Source organism: Numida meleagris, chromosome 5 (genome assembly GCF_002078875.1).
Source record: "Numida meleagris isolate 19003 breed g44 Domestic line chromosome 5, NumMel1.0, whole genome shotgun sequence".
Classification (NCBI taxonomy): Eukaryota; Metazoa; Chordata; class Aves; order Galliformes; family Numididae; genus Numida; species Numida meleagris.
In genome coordinates this window covers 11,941,167-11,955,450 of record NC_034413.1, presented here as the reverse complement: position 1 = coordinate 11,955,450, position 14,284 = coordinate 11,941,167, and the positions used below count along the sequence as shown (strand labels likewise).

Genomic DNA, 14,284 nt, shown 5'->3' with positions numbered 1-14,284 from the left:
CTAGCGAGTGGGTTGACTTTTCAGAAGTAACAAGGCAGTAAAGAGCAGGAGCTTGAATCTGTGGGAGCAATCATAGCTTAGCAGTTTGGGTATGAAGTGCATCTTTTCCTCCCCTTCTGATACCCAGGGGACCTCCCAAGCTTTTCTACTAGCAATGGCTGCTGAAGAGAGAATTTGGTCCATCATTAACCATTGCCTTTTTTAGCAAAGCTGTGTATCCTGTGTCCAGCTGTGTCTAATTCTTGGCAGGCTTTATACTGGATTTTAATTTGAATATTAGTTTGCTTGTGGTCAGATTGTATTGAGAACTGTTTATAGGTGCTGATTAATACATGGAATGTGTGCAGCCTAGATTAGCATATGAATATTTACTTCATGCAGCCTGTGATTGCTGTAAAGTATTGGCAAGAGACTGTGAAAAGAGTAAATTGTGCGAATAACAATGAGGCCATATTTATCTCAGTCCCAAAAGCTTTTAGGGCTTGCAGTAAATTTGCTACAATAAATAATCCTGGCTGCTTCTTGAAGTGCATGCTTATTCCCCATTTTGGCACACACATGCCTCATCCAACCCCCCTACCGCAGGGGATGTGCGTGATCCCATCCCAACCCCACCAGGGATATAAAAGAGCAAATCTGCTTCAGTCCTTTTTGATGCCTTTTCATGTAAACAGTTGAGGTGCCTGGCTGGATTGAGGAGAGAGAAAGAGCAGCACTTGCTTAACTGAGGAGCTGTCTGACAGTTGATAACTCTTTTCTGAAGCCCTGAGGTATTTTGTCTGAGACATTAATAAAGCAGAAATCTCTGGGCTTGTTGCACTCACCAGGGCAGATTTGCCTTGGAGAGGCATGTGTGAAGGAAAAATGCAATATTTACAAATGTTATTAGGAAAGAATTCAGAAATCCAATCCCTAGGAACATCATCTCCACCTGGGGTTCTGCTGACACCATGGAGACCACCTGCTTCTGTAGGAAAATGAAGACCTTGCACCTGGGGAATGTTTTGGGTGTGTTTAGGACCTGCTGCCTGCTCCCCTCCTGTCCTTTTCAGACGAAGGTTCAGTTCAGCTGAGAAGAAGCCAGTGGCTCTGGAGGCATCTGATCTTTTTTCTGATGTCTCTGAAGAGCAGAATGGTGTGTATAAAATGTGTGGATTCTCAAAATCTATTGACAGATGCTCCTAACGCTTATCTGGAAAAATACAATGCACAGCTGAAATTAATAGGTTTTCCCAAATAAGATAACATCTGTCATTGTGCCCTAGCTGTGTATTTAATATGGTTAAATACTTTAAACTTTGCTTTTCCACATACGAGTCCTCTGCTGAAAGATGTGATTTCATCCAATCTGACATGTTAGAGAGGAGTAAGATCTTCTCCATCTTAGCTGGGAAACCCAGAAAACCCTATAGTGATGGCTGAGATTCTGGAGCCAGTGCTTTTTCTTCAGGTCTTGAGAAATCCCATCACCCAGCCACAGTGGAGGAACAACTCTGCTGCTGTGGATGCTGCCTCAGCTGAGATGCAAGTTCTTATGGCTGTTTTTTGGCACATTTTGCTAGAGGGCTGTTCTTAGGGCGAAAGGGATTACCCTAGAAATAGAAGTTGAGTCATCATGCAGCTGTAATTACATTTCATCTCTCCCCATGGATTTAATGTGATTCTTTTTTGTATGTGCATTGTATCCTAAGTATGCAGCACTGATGTTTGCAGATGAGATAGGTAGAGCAGTGTATGGTGGGTAAAACATTTCCTAAATCTGGTGGGCTCACCTGCATGGTGTCTTTTGGTATTTGATGGCACAGAGCCTGTGGTGTGTGTATAACTGCAAACGTTTGAGTGCCAAATGCTGTTATTGCTGCTGTTGTTTTCACAGATCACCAAAAAGCAGTGTTGCTGGAGTGGGGCTCTTCGACTCGGGTTTACTTCCAAGGATCCATCGAGGATTAACCCTGACACCCTGCCGAAGTACGCGTGCCCTGACTTGGTTTCCCAAAGTGGCTTCTGGGCCAAGGCTCTGCCAGAAGAGTTTGCCAACGAGGGGAACATCATTGCCTTCTGGGTGGACAAGAAGGGACGGGTTTTCTACCGCGTGAATGACTCTGCTGCAATGCTCTTCTTCAGTGGAGTGAGGACGGCAGAGCCCCTCTGGGCTTTGATCGATGTCTACGGGCTCACCCGCGGGGTGCAGCTCCTAGGTGAGTGCTGCGTGAGCCAGGCTTGTGCCTGGGTAACACTGAGCCATCCCCCTGCCCCTTCCCACAGCTTCTCGCCACTCTGGCCTGGATTAGTTTGAAACTTAGCACGTAAATACCATACCAGTGGGAGGTGGGAACAACCACTGTAGTGTATCACTAGAAGCCATCTGTAAGTGGATTTCTGCTTGAAGGTGTTGCGCTGACTACACACAATCCAAGTATTTTCTGGACTGTGGCACATACGTTGTAAAACCTTTCTTTATATTTGACTTGCTTTCCCCGTGCCAAAGTGGGGGAAATGAATTTTACATTTTAGGGATGATTCCTGCCTGAATGACACTGCTGTGATTCTCTGGCTGGGTTAGTGAACAGATTTTAAATATGGATCTCATCCAAATTACTGGGAGAAGCTGTGGGTGGTTTTGCCAAGGTGTTGCTTTCACAGAGGAGTTAGATTCATGCTCTGGAGCCCAAGGATTGGAAATGCAAATGGAGCTGGAGGACCAGGATTGTTGAGTGCCCATGTCTTCTGCCATCCTCAGCTAAAATGGAGGTTGTTTGCACTCCTGACGACTCAAGCTAGCCCCAGATGTGTGGTCTTGGCAAAGTTGGGGATCTTTGAGTTTTTCCATCTTAAACAAGCCACGTTTTGACAGTTTTGCCTCCTTTCTGAACTGTTTGTTGCGCTAAGAAATACAGCGGCAGGTCTGCCTGTAGAAAACTACATTGCATGGAAGAGGTATGTGGGTTCCATATGTGAAGAAATAGGACCAACCTTTTCTTGCTGCAGAAACTACTGGCCCAAGATTGCACAAGGCAGAGGAATTAAGGGATTTCTTGGCAGCTTTTTACTTTCTTTTAGGAGCAGAAAGATTTATCTTTTGTTGTGAATCAGGTTGAGTCAGAGCCACTGGGCAACCATTCTTAGACCAAGAAGGTGATATTTGAATTGAGCTCTGGAATTTGGGCAAATGTCACAGTAAGGACTCAGTTTGGAAGAGTTTACAAATGACTCGAATCTCTCTGTACTGCTCTTGTGAAATTTGGCACTTTGGGACTCCTCTGCCTGATTAATGAGGGCCCATAACTCTGGATTATACGTTTCCTTTCAAAACACCCGAGAAATGGTTTCCTTTCCGTCATCCACCCCTGCATTGTCCTAGCATCTTCCATATCGCTTTTCACAAGGGAAATATGACTCTTGCCAGCCACTGATTTGCCTCTAATTTAACAGGCTCCGAATTCTCACTGCAGCTCTGGTGGGTATAAACTCTCTGAATGAAGCAGGCAGCTTCTGAGTTTACACAGTTGGCGTGGAGCTCAGATACATATTTATAGCATGTTCCAGCAGCCTTCAGCAGGCTTTAATACTAGCAACTGCGCTGAAACATCTTAGGCTTGAGTCCTCTTTATCTCCATTCATTATTACACAGCACTAAAAATCAGAGCGCTGAAAGCCTTGGCTCTGTCACCTCTGGATCATATAGGCATACCCACTGCAAAGCTCTGCATGCGTGTTAGTGTAGTAGACCACACATATAGTACGGGACAACTTGCCAAAAACTCCCGGGACTTGACAAATGAATTTCATAGCTTAGCTATGAACATATGGTCACATTCAGCCCAGCACGGCATGCAGGGTATCTGATGGAGGCTGAGGATGCTGGAGTGGTATGTTCAACAGAAGAGCCTAGCATTTCGGATTCCAGTTCAGTGATTTATTTCCTCCCCCCTTGATGTGTTCCTTGCTCTTGAGCCTTGCTGTTTTCCCAAAGACCAAGGGGTTGCAGTGTCAAGCTGCATGCACTGCTTCCATTTGATTTTATGCGTGCTTCACCCAGGAATCTGACCAAAAGCTTTACCATTTGTGGTGGTGATCTTTCTGTTTATTGCAGGATTATTCCCTCCCCACTCCCAATATGCAATTTGTCTTCCAAAATCAAACTTGTCCTGGGGAAAGTTTTGCAGCAGCCAGTGTTGTGTCACTGCAAAATCCCAACCTGCAGGGAAAACTGTGTGCATTTATGTCCCCAGAAGTCAACTTCCAGACTTACTGTTCTTATCTGTGTTACAGTAGCAGTCCCAGCCACAGTTAGGGACCCAGTAAAACAATGGCCAAGTCCAGCGAGACTGTTCCTTTCTTAGAGATTTACAGGCAGAATTAGGCTTAGACATAGCTTCATCTCTACTGCTAATTGCACATTGAATTACTGCTGTCAATGCACAGGTATATGTGGCTGTGGATGTCCCTGGGTTTGAATGCCCCTGCTGTAGGCTCAGAAGCAGAGTCCTATGAACAGCTTCTTTGACTGCTTGATTTTGTTCTGAAAAAGGTAAAAATAAATAAATAAATAAGTAAAATAAATAAATAAATAAATAAATGGCTTGTATGTTCCACTCCATTTTGACCTAATTAAGGTTAAGGAACTGAATATGGATCGTGTCTTGGCTGTCACTGCTGGAATGAGTATAAATGGGAGACCAACTTAATCCACATTGCAGATAGCTTCAGAAATGAGGTTCACTGTTCCCAGCCAGTCATGGCTGGGAGACTGCTCCTTGCTATCGTCACCTCTATCCACATTATACAGAGGAAAGGTCTTAAATTCACCCAGAAAGCTCATGCTGCTATGACCACAAGGTCTCGTGGGCTCACACAGGAGGGGTTGTTGCGATGAGGTGCATGGAGGATCAGTGTTTTAGAGCATGGGTTTCAGCATAGATGCCGGCTTAAGTGACCTGTAAACATACCCTTATACAGTGACTCTCCTGCTGACATGCCCAACTTGCAGGCAGGATTGTTTACAGCTCTGCTTCCCTTTTTGGGAAGCTAGTTTTGCACAAGTGCACTTTTACATTCCAGGATAATTTAAAGTAAAATTTACTAGAATTGTGCCTTAGCCTTACGGTATCACTTAAGCATTCACATGTGCTCTTTCACACTTTAAAATAGAATCTGAGAGAAATGGAATATAAGCAGTCTGCCACCTTGCTGCAATAATAAAGCATAAAAAGGGGAAGGAAGGGACCAGCGGTGTAACTCTTGGAGTTTTCAGTCTTGGAAGGAGGATGGCAGCTCATAGGAACCAAATGGTGTTGACTCACACTGGTCCGCTTCTTCCAGGCAGTTGGCTAGTAGGGAACAGCCAGGTGGTTTTCCTCTTTGTCCCATTCATCACCGGTATAGTAGACAACCAAACAGCTTTCCTGTTTATTATTTCCTTCACTCTCATCTCCCATCCATATTTTCAGTATTTCACAGTTGTCTTGGTCTTCTACCAGCAACGGCTTGGAAAACTAGGGATCATTTTGTTTAGATTGGCACACTGAAAAGCACCTGTTGAAAGCAATGCTTCAGTACCTCTGGTAAATATAAAATATGTAAAAAATAGGCAAGATCTTGCAAACCAGGAAGATTTTAAATGTACATATTTTCCTGAATTAGAAGCAGTATGAACATAACTTCAATCACAAACATGTATACAGATCATGTTAGAATTAACAGGCAGTGCTGTATATAACATTAAAAAGTTAAGAAGTCTTGTCAAGATTGCCCTTCCCAGCTTCTTACCACTCCTTGATTGCGAAGTATCAAAAGTTATTTATGGATGGAAATTCACGCATTTTGGGACTCAAACTAGTGCACAGTTGTCAAGGAAATGGCACGTTTTGTTGGGAAAGAAGGAAGTGTGTTTTTCTTTCTTTACCTGTGTCACTTCTTAGGTGAATTGAATCTCTATCTCCGTGGCACCTTTAGAAGAAACATTAAATAAGCCTCAAATGAGGTGGATTTATGAGCAAATTTCAGGTGTGAATGGTATAAGACTGACACTAAACCCGATTTATCACCTGCATCTGTAATTTTACCATGTGGTTATTACTATTTTATTTTCCTTGTGCAAAAACTTATTTTCCATTACCCAGGGAATCCATTTCTGTTGCTACTCTGACACATGCAAATGAACACGCTGATGTGCTGAGAGTGGCTCGCACTAAAGGAAATTGGATAATCAAATATGACTGCAGTGTATTTTTACAGTGCATTGTTGAAAGTGGAAGCTATAAACTATCTACCGTCTCTGTGGAAGACTGTGACTATCTGATGGAAAGGAATAATATGCATTTAAACAGAGTTCTACTTAATGAAGGCAAGATATACGCAACCTGCAAACAGTTGTCATTGTTTTTCTGCATCTCCTTAGGGGAGAGAGGATTTAAATTACAGACAATAAAACTTTATGAGCAGCGATTGTTTCTATGGCAGCTGCAGGAAGCTCTCTAACGTGGCTAAAGATGTGAAAACAGCCCAATAAATAACTCATCTCATGCCATTGTAATCAATCCCTGCTTTGCCTTAGCATCTCTGGAGGGATGTATTTTTCCAGATGTGATAGGTACCCAAAAGTTAGCTTGCAGCCTGAAATTGCCTGTCTGAAGGTCTGTCTGTCCTGCTGATGCTGACAAGGCTGCTGGGATGGCCCTTCCAAACAAACCTGAGCTCATCTCAGCTATGTCAGTGCAGCGACCTTTTTCCTTCTCTTCGCTGGGGCTTTTTTCTCGCTTCTCTGAGAGATTGGCCCTTTGGGCTTGACTGAAGGATGTGATAGGGTGTTGGATTAAGAAACTGCAAGGAGTGTGTTACATGTGTTGCTTGCATGTGTACCTGTTGCTTTCTCCTGAATGACCTTTTCCTTAGTGGGACTGCTCGGGGAGCTGAAGCATTACTCAGTGTGGACAGAAAGGACAAAATCTGGCACATAAGAGGCTATTGGTGATAGGTACGTGACGAGAAATTGTATCCATGTTGGTGTCAGGAGAACCTGCGAGTGAACCTAGCTAGAAATACACTGGAGAGCCTGGCTATTGCTGTCAAGGCTGAGAAAAATGAAGGCGTTAACAAGACAGAAGGATCAGTGGAAAATAAATTCTGTGCTTTGTCAAGTTCCTTTAGTTCTGGTAAGCTGAAATATTGTTCTTAACACAGGTGAGAAAGGCTGTATCATACTTTCCATGTTACCCATAAAAGCACAAGGAAAATCTCTGTGAAATCTCTGACAACTCTAACTGGTGTTTACACAGTGGGTACGTGGATGCTGCAGTTATACTGACACTGCATAAATATAAAAAATGACATCTTCACATTAAGTATCTGTTCTCATGATTGATTTGGCTGCTGCTTTAAGGAGGAAAATATTCAGGTTTTCTCTAAGAAGTTTATCTTTCCTTTGCTGAGTGTTATTTCTTAGTAGAAGTATGGGAGCTGTAGGCTGGAAACAGGGATTCCAATTAAAAGTGCTTTGACCTTATCTTACATTCACCAGAGGTATAAACTCCTGGAATAATCAAATATATACTGAATTTATTACTCGGCTCTTGTTAGCTGCAGAAGTTTCCAGCATAGACAAGAACTTGGAGGGTAAGAGCACACTGCTGCAAATGGTATTCTCTTGGGAAAGATCCCAAAGAATTACTTGTGTTAGCAGAGGTTTTGGTATTTTGATTTAAATTAGGGTAAGATATGCTGTTATTTTCTTTACAATATACATTCTCCCAACTGCTACTTACGCGGTGTATAATTTCATTTGCCTTGGTTTGTCTAATGCAGTTTCTTATATAACTGTTTAAGCAATAGAAGTCTTTAAAAAGAAAGGCAGAGAACGTACAGGTACAAGGAATTAGTCTCTTCAGCTTTCTTCATACCTTTCTCAAGAATACTCAGCAAAATAGTTCAAACCCAACAAACCTCATCTTTCAAAGCTGAAAGCTGACTCCTCTTTGTTTATATAGCTATAGCTTGACAGAGATAGTGTGCATTTACTCCAGTGAAGACAGCTGAAGCTGGAGGTGAGTTATAGATGTAAGCTGAGTAGATGATCTGGTTGAAGAATAACAATTTATTGTGCTAATCTTGCAATTCCAGCTGCTCCAGCTGTGGAGGCCCTTTTCCCTAAGGCCCTATGACAGATAATGGCTAAACATTGCTGATAGGATAAAACTAGACACTGGGCTCTGTATAGTATGTCTTCACTGGCATGAGACAGCACTTTGCCATTTCAGTATCTAATTGGTATCAAAGCATCTGATTATGCAATCCACCATGCAGAGGATGTGACTGTTATCCCTCTAGGTGTCTAGATTATTAAAGAAGTTTGACATCTTTAATGAAATTAAATTACCTTTTCCATCTGTATCAGTAACAGAGCTAAGGTAACAGAGCTGGAGGTATTCAAGGCCAGGCTGGACGTGGCTCTGGGCAGCCTGGTCTAGTGGTTGGCGACCCTGCACTTAGCAGGGGGATTGAGACTCGATGATCTTTGAGGTCCTTTTCAACCCAGGCCATTCTATGATTCTAAAAATGAGATTGGATCGTACTCTGAAGTCTCCGTTTGTTTTCCCGCGTTCATGTTGTATAAGCAGAACTGTTGTTGGGCTCAGTCTGAAAGCCCTTACCTGGAGCACTGCTCCTGCTCTGTTTTATTGGTCTGAACTTGCAGCTACCTGCGGGGCTGCTCTGGTTTTACAGTGAGCAGAACCTCACCCCAGCTTTTTGCTTAGTCACCACTGCTCTTTGGCCAAACACCAAGCAACTGAAGCTCTTCCAGACCCTGCCTGTCCTGTCCTGAAGAAAACAGCAGTTTTGGCTGAAGGAACATGTACTGATCTGGGACTTCTCCTTCCAAGTCCCCTTGTCAGAAGAAATGGCCCTCTAGGGGTCTACCTGAGTGTAACTGGTCACAAGTGGATGAAAAATGGCAAAAATGCAAGTGGTGGTATCTATTTGTGTAGACCCGTATTTTCCATTAGCAGCTCAGATCTGGACTCACTGTTGTCAAGCGTAAACTGCCCTGACGTTGCTGATTTGTGCTGCTTTCTTTCATCAGGAAGTTATTGTCCACCATGAGAGTGGCCTGAGATGCTGTCTCATGGCAAATCGTGGGGGCTTTACCAAAATATTTTAAAGGAAATTCCCATCCTATTTGCTTGTTTTGAATTTGAATTGGTACGTTTTTAGTCTGTGGCTAAGAATATAAGTCTGATAAATCAGATTGTTGGCCACTGAATGAAATTTTGTATCATTGGCTGGTTCTGGTGAGTTTAAGAAGATGAAAATCTCTTGTGATGCATCTGGTCACCGGTGGAACCCTTCACAGACAATTAATTCTCTTCAGGAGGAAAAAAAAAGTGTTTAATTGCTCTATCTTCTTTTAAGAGGATAAAGACCACTCCAGGGGAAAAGCCTTTAGAATCCAGTAATCCTATTGCCGTGCTGGTGCCACGCCAATAAACTCCATGTGTCTTGTATGAAAAGAACCAAAGTCCTTGAACTCTTTGATCCAGGGCATGCCCCCTTTCTCAGCACAACCCAGTCCAGAGGACCCCAGCACCTCAGGGCCTTGTCAATGTTTGCCTGATCTGGGAGTCTGCTGATGGCTCGATCGATGCTTTTCTGCATTTCCTCATTTTGCTGTGGGCTTTCCTTGGTTGTTTTTCTTTGCTCTCTTTGGTGTCTGTAGGTAGCAGCCATGACCCTCCTGTGCCTTTCATAGGAACCAGCAGACCGTTCTGTTGTCCCAGCGTGCTTTGAGTGAAAGCATATTTTTGACAAGAACACCAGTCCTGTTGGTTTCTGTTCCTGTTTGTAGGCCTGGTTGGTCTTAACTGGATCTGACTAGTGACTCTATACACTGGAGTAAGTTCCTGTCTGCAATGAGCCTTGATGCTGCCTGCATTTGTCAAAACAGTTTTTACTGCTCCGTTCCTAACACAATAAAGTCTACAGGTCTTGACTGTAACGCTGCTTGGCCAGGTGGAAGGAAATTGGCCTCATGCTGAAGGTCAGTGCTGAAAACAGTTGGAAAGAAAGCTGAACTGATGGAGAATTTCACTGCGGAGCTGCAGGAACTGGCAATTTCAGCTCAGCTTTATTGGCTCGCTCAAGAGAAATATGTAAATTATTTGTTCAGGGGCCATAATCGCTATCATGACTACTCATGCTATAATTTCTAGTGCTTTGGTTTAAGATGTGGAGCTGAAATAAGTATTCCAAAGGAAAGAGATGAACTCCGGAGAGTTTAAACGATGGTGAGGCAGAGTGCTCTTTGAGACAGGCCAGTGGATGCAACCTGATGGAGGAGAAACTCAAGTGGGAAGTAAAATACCAGATTTTAAAGGTGTGTAGTTCCCAGCTGTACAGATCACACATTCTCATTTCATCAGAAGACTGCACAGGCTGCAAAGCCCGAATCCAACAGGATGGTTAAATGCTTTCCCACCTCTTACACGTATGTGGTTGTGTCCACTGTGCCAGAAATCAGGTTTATGGTTGAGTAAGTCTGTTATTTCACATTCCTAAAGATAGCTATGTGCTTAAGTGCCCTGCTGGATGTTTTTCTTCACCATCTGCTTGTTATTGCATTCTGTGCAGGGTTTGCTAGGTCAAAACCAGTGGTCTGTGGTTAATCAGTAATCAATGGCTGTGCAGGGATCAGGCTCTGTGCTTAATGGTTTTTCTGGCCTGAGAAGCAAAGACTCTTTCAAGAAGAGAAAGGTGAGTGTGAGTGGGGGAGGCTGGGATGTGCTGCAGAAGCTGGAGGGTAAGTGGGGAGGTTGCCTCCCAGCAGTGCTTGCTTTTCTTGGAAAACATGGCTGGTTTCTGTGCAGGAAGGTTTATATGGGATCCAGAAGCACGAGGTGGGCAAGAATATGAAAGCATGGAAATAGGGTGACGTGCTGGCTGAAAGCAGTGAGAGAACAGGTTTGACAAAGCAGGTTTGATTATATTGACAGAGAAGGGAAGAACAACCTCATTACCAAAGGTATCATCCCTGTTTTGCGTGATTTCTTCATTGGCGTAGGGTTCCATGTGTAAGTTGCTGTCTTGCTTTGATTTCATGATGGCAATTTATGACACAAAGGCTTTGATTCCTTTTTATTTCCCTTTATCTGGACAGCACCTTGATGCTGTTTGCTCTGGGATGTTAGGAGTCTTTGAGGTGTTTTGCATGGGTCACTTTGGATGCCTGGTATGTTCCTTGCAGATAAATCAGCTTTTCTAGTGTGCCAAGTACATACTACTGATGGTCTCTATAAAAGGGGTCACTAAGAGAGAGGAGAAAAACAACCCTTGGTGAAATATGAGTCAGATGTTTCTTACATTCCAAATTAGATTGGTGGATTTCTGTTCTCTTGATAATACCTATTTCTCTTTGTGCCTTTATCATGTAGTTAACTTATAGAAGTCTTTTGCTAATGATGAACATTGAGAGATCTGTCAGGGTAAGTAGGCTCTGTGAGGAGGGAGTAGATACTCTTGGCCAGTGGTTTGCAATGGGGATTTCACTCTAAGACTATGTCTGTGAAATTTGCTGCCAGATAAATTCCCATCCATCAAGGTGCACTTTAAAGTCTAATCTTCCACTTAGTAGCATCTCTACAGCACTTACTTGAGATGTATATTGAATGCAGTGTTTTTCTGCAGAGGATTTAGTTACAATGGACAGACAATTAATGTAAATTAGTTGCAAGCATGGATTTAGAAAGGACTAGTTATGCCTACCAGCATAGTTTGTATGGACAAGCATTTGGAGCTCAAACAGCCTGACCTGGTGTGGGGTAGCTTCACAGTGAGCTCAGCTGACAACGCTTGATTGACGTAAAAGCTTTGCTGAAAACCACAGAAGTGAGGGGAAAAAAGCCTATCCCATCTCTGAGACTGGCACGAGGGTAAATGATGCCCCTGGACAAACGCAGGCAGTGATGTCTATCTGCCTGGTTCTAACAGAAGGATGGAAACCAGCAGTGAAAGACAGCAGCTTCTCAGTGTCCCAACTCCACTATCACCCCTGACAACTTTCACCTCGGTTATTAGGATATAAGTATTGGCTGTGGCGTACCCACAGCCTGCAGTCCCAGATGCTCACAGCTGCTGCTCCCTCCTCAGGATGTTCCTATCAGTGGCTGTTTGACCAAGCTATTATTTTATGCTATATGTATTTCCTTTTTATCTTTTCTCACTCTCAGTCTCTCCAGCCCAATAATCATGTTTTCTTCTTTACCACAGCCTCCATATCCTGCTGTCATTCTAAAAATGCTTCTGTAATGTTAAATCTTTTCCAGTTACATGATGAGAATTAATTCATTCTGACACAGCCATGAAAATCTGATTCGATTCCTTTTTTTTGGTATCTCAGTCACAGTCCTTGATCGCAAATCAGCATGAGTCAGAATTTCCCAGGTTATTATTTCCTCAGAAAGGCTGATTGCAAGCCTGTCTCCTTATTTAATATCCTTTTTCTGACTCCTGTGGAGCCGAGCCACTAAAGGTACAGTGATTTTGTTTTGAGACCAACCTGTTCTGACATTTAGTGTCACAGGTAGAAAAAGGGGTGATGCAAAAGAATATCCCTGACCCGTTTTAGTGTTGCAGCTTCCCATCATCAGGTAGTTGTGTCCATGCCTGCTTACCAGCATGAAGATGAGCAGAGACACCAGCAGGATTTATTTCTCTGGAGACTTAAAAATCTTTGGTTGCTATTGGGAAGGAAACATAGCGTTCTTTATCAGCTCTTGCCAGAACATGGAAATGATGGGTTTTCAAAGCAGCTGTATTGTGCTGAGATATCTGTCAAAATGTTCTGGAACGCCCCGGATGGGTTTTGAATCCTTCTGGGTTCAACTCATTAAATGAGTAGCTTATCTGGAGTTAGTAGAAGTAGACCAGAATGGAAAAGGTGTGGGAAATACTCTCTTTGGGGCTTTTACCATTCATTTATTCTCTCCAATCCATTTGCCTCTCAAATATTGCAGCTGGAGGCTGGCTACCACCTTTCCTTCCATGGAGGTGCTCTGAAGGCAGACACAAGGAAATCCTGCTCCTCCTTGCACTGTAGCTCTCCCAGCGCTCCCTGTCTGCAGAGCAGCAGCTGAAGGGGCTGCAGAGAAGTGCAAGCACTGCTTCTCATTGCTTCTCTCTGCTTCCCACAGGGCCCAGGAGGCAAAACCCCGGGGGCTGTCACTGCACAAATTCAATGGCCAGCTTGAGCACTGAGGAACTGCTTCCATGTTTTCTATTGATGGCGGCAGTTTCTTTCTGTGATCCTCTTGGGTCCCCCAAATGGGTTAGTAGTAGCTTTAATACCCAGTTGGGTCTTTTGCTTGTTCGCTACCAAGCTCTAGGATTTTTTTTCCACATTAAAAGAGGATAAAAAATTTCAAAGAGACAGGAGCACTATTTTTATGAGGGAATAATGTTTATTAGGATTTAGTTGTTCAAGAAAAGCAACCAAGCAACAGGGAAGTGAATGCCTTTACCCACTGGTATGAGTACATCAGGTTGATAACTAATTTTAACAGGAAGGGATAAAAGGCATCCTTCATTTTATAGGTAAAGGATTTGGCTCCCAGTTGAGGTTCAGATTTCTCAGCATCCTAGGAGAAGCCATGTGTGTGCCTGTTTGCTGCAGGATGGCAATGCTGCCTTTGTTCTTCGCAGGGGAATCATAGAATCATTAAGGTTGGAAAAGGCCACTAAGGTCATCTAGTCCAACCGTCCGCCCATCACCACCATGCCTGCTAAACCATGTCCCTTAACTGCAGGTTTCCACTCCTCTTGATTACTGGTCCCCTCATGTGCCAAGGTAGGCAAGCCAAGCTACTGGTCCAGCAGAAGTGCTTTATCTTTGTTCGACTTTGAGCCAAGAGAGAATGCTTCTGGCAGAGACATGAGTTACTGTTTCATGGCTTGATTTTGTGTTGTACTACATGTGTGAAAGGCGCTGCTGTGATGCTCCTACCCTGCTAGGCAGTGCTGTTATTGACACTTGATGTGTGAACTCAATTTCCCCTAAAATTTCCAAACAATTCTGGGTGTTATTGATGAGGATAATTAGGAGATGCTGGTATGCTGAGCAGAATGGGTGGCCTTTCTGAGGTTCATCTTTTATTAATCATCCATGTAATTTCCCTTAAATGATGAGGTGTGATTGCTTTTTTTAAGACCCAATTGGATCTCCAGACTGTGAGCAGAGATGAGACCCTCTAGCTTATATTATTGCAAATTACCCACTTGGGAAATGAGAGAGCTGTGG

At 43.3% G+C, this 14,284-nt stretch overlaps 1 protein-coding gene across 9 annotated transcripts in view; it reads left to right on the top strand.

The window, feature by feature from the left end:
- Nucleotides 1-14,284, top strand: part of NEURL1 (neuralized E3 ubiquitin protein ligase 1) — a 136,206-nt gene that overhangs the window by 81,964 nt on the left and 39,958 nt on the right. For all 9 annotated transcript variants that reach the window (XM_021399638.1, XM_021399641.1, XM_021399636.1 and 6 more), the window contains exon 3: nt 1,877-2,198. In XM_021399638.1, coding sequence (XP_021255313.1) covers nt 1,877-2,198 — 322 coding nt within the window. The remainder of the gene's footprint in view (nt 1-1,876; nt 2,199-14,284) is intronic.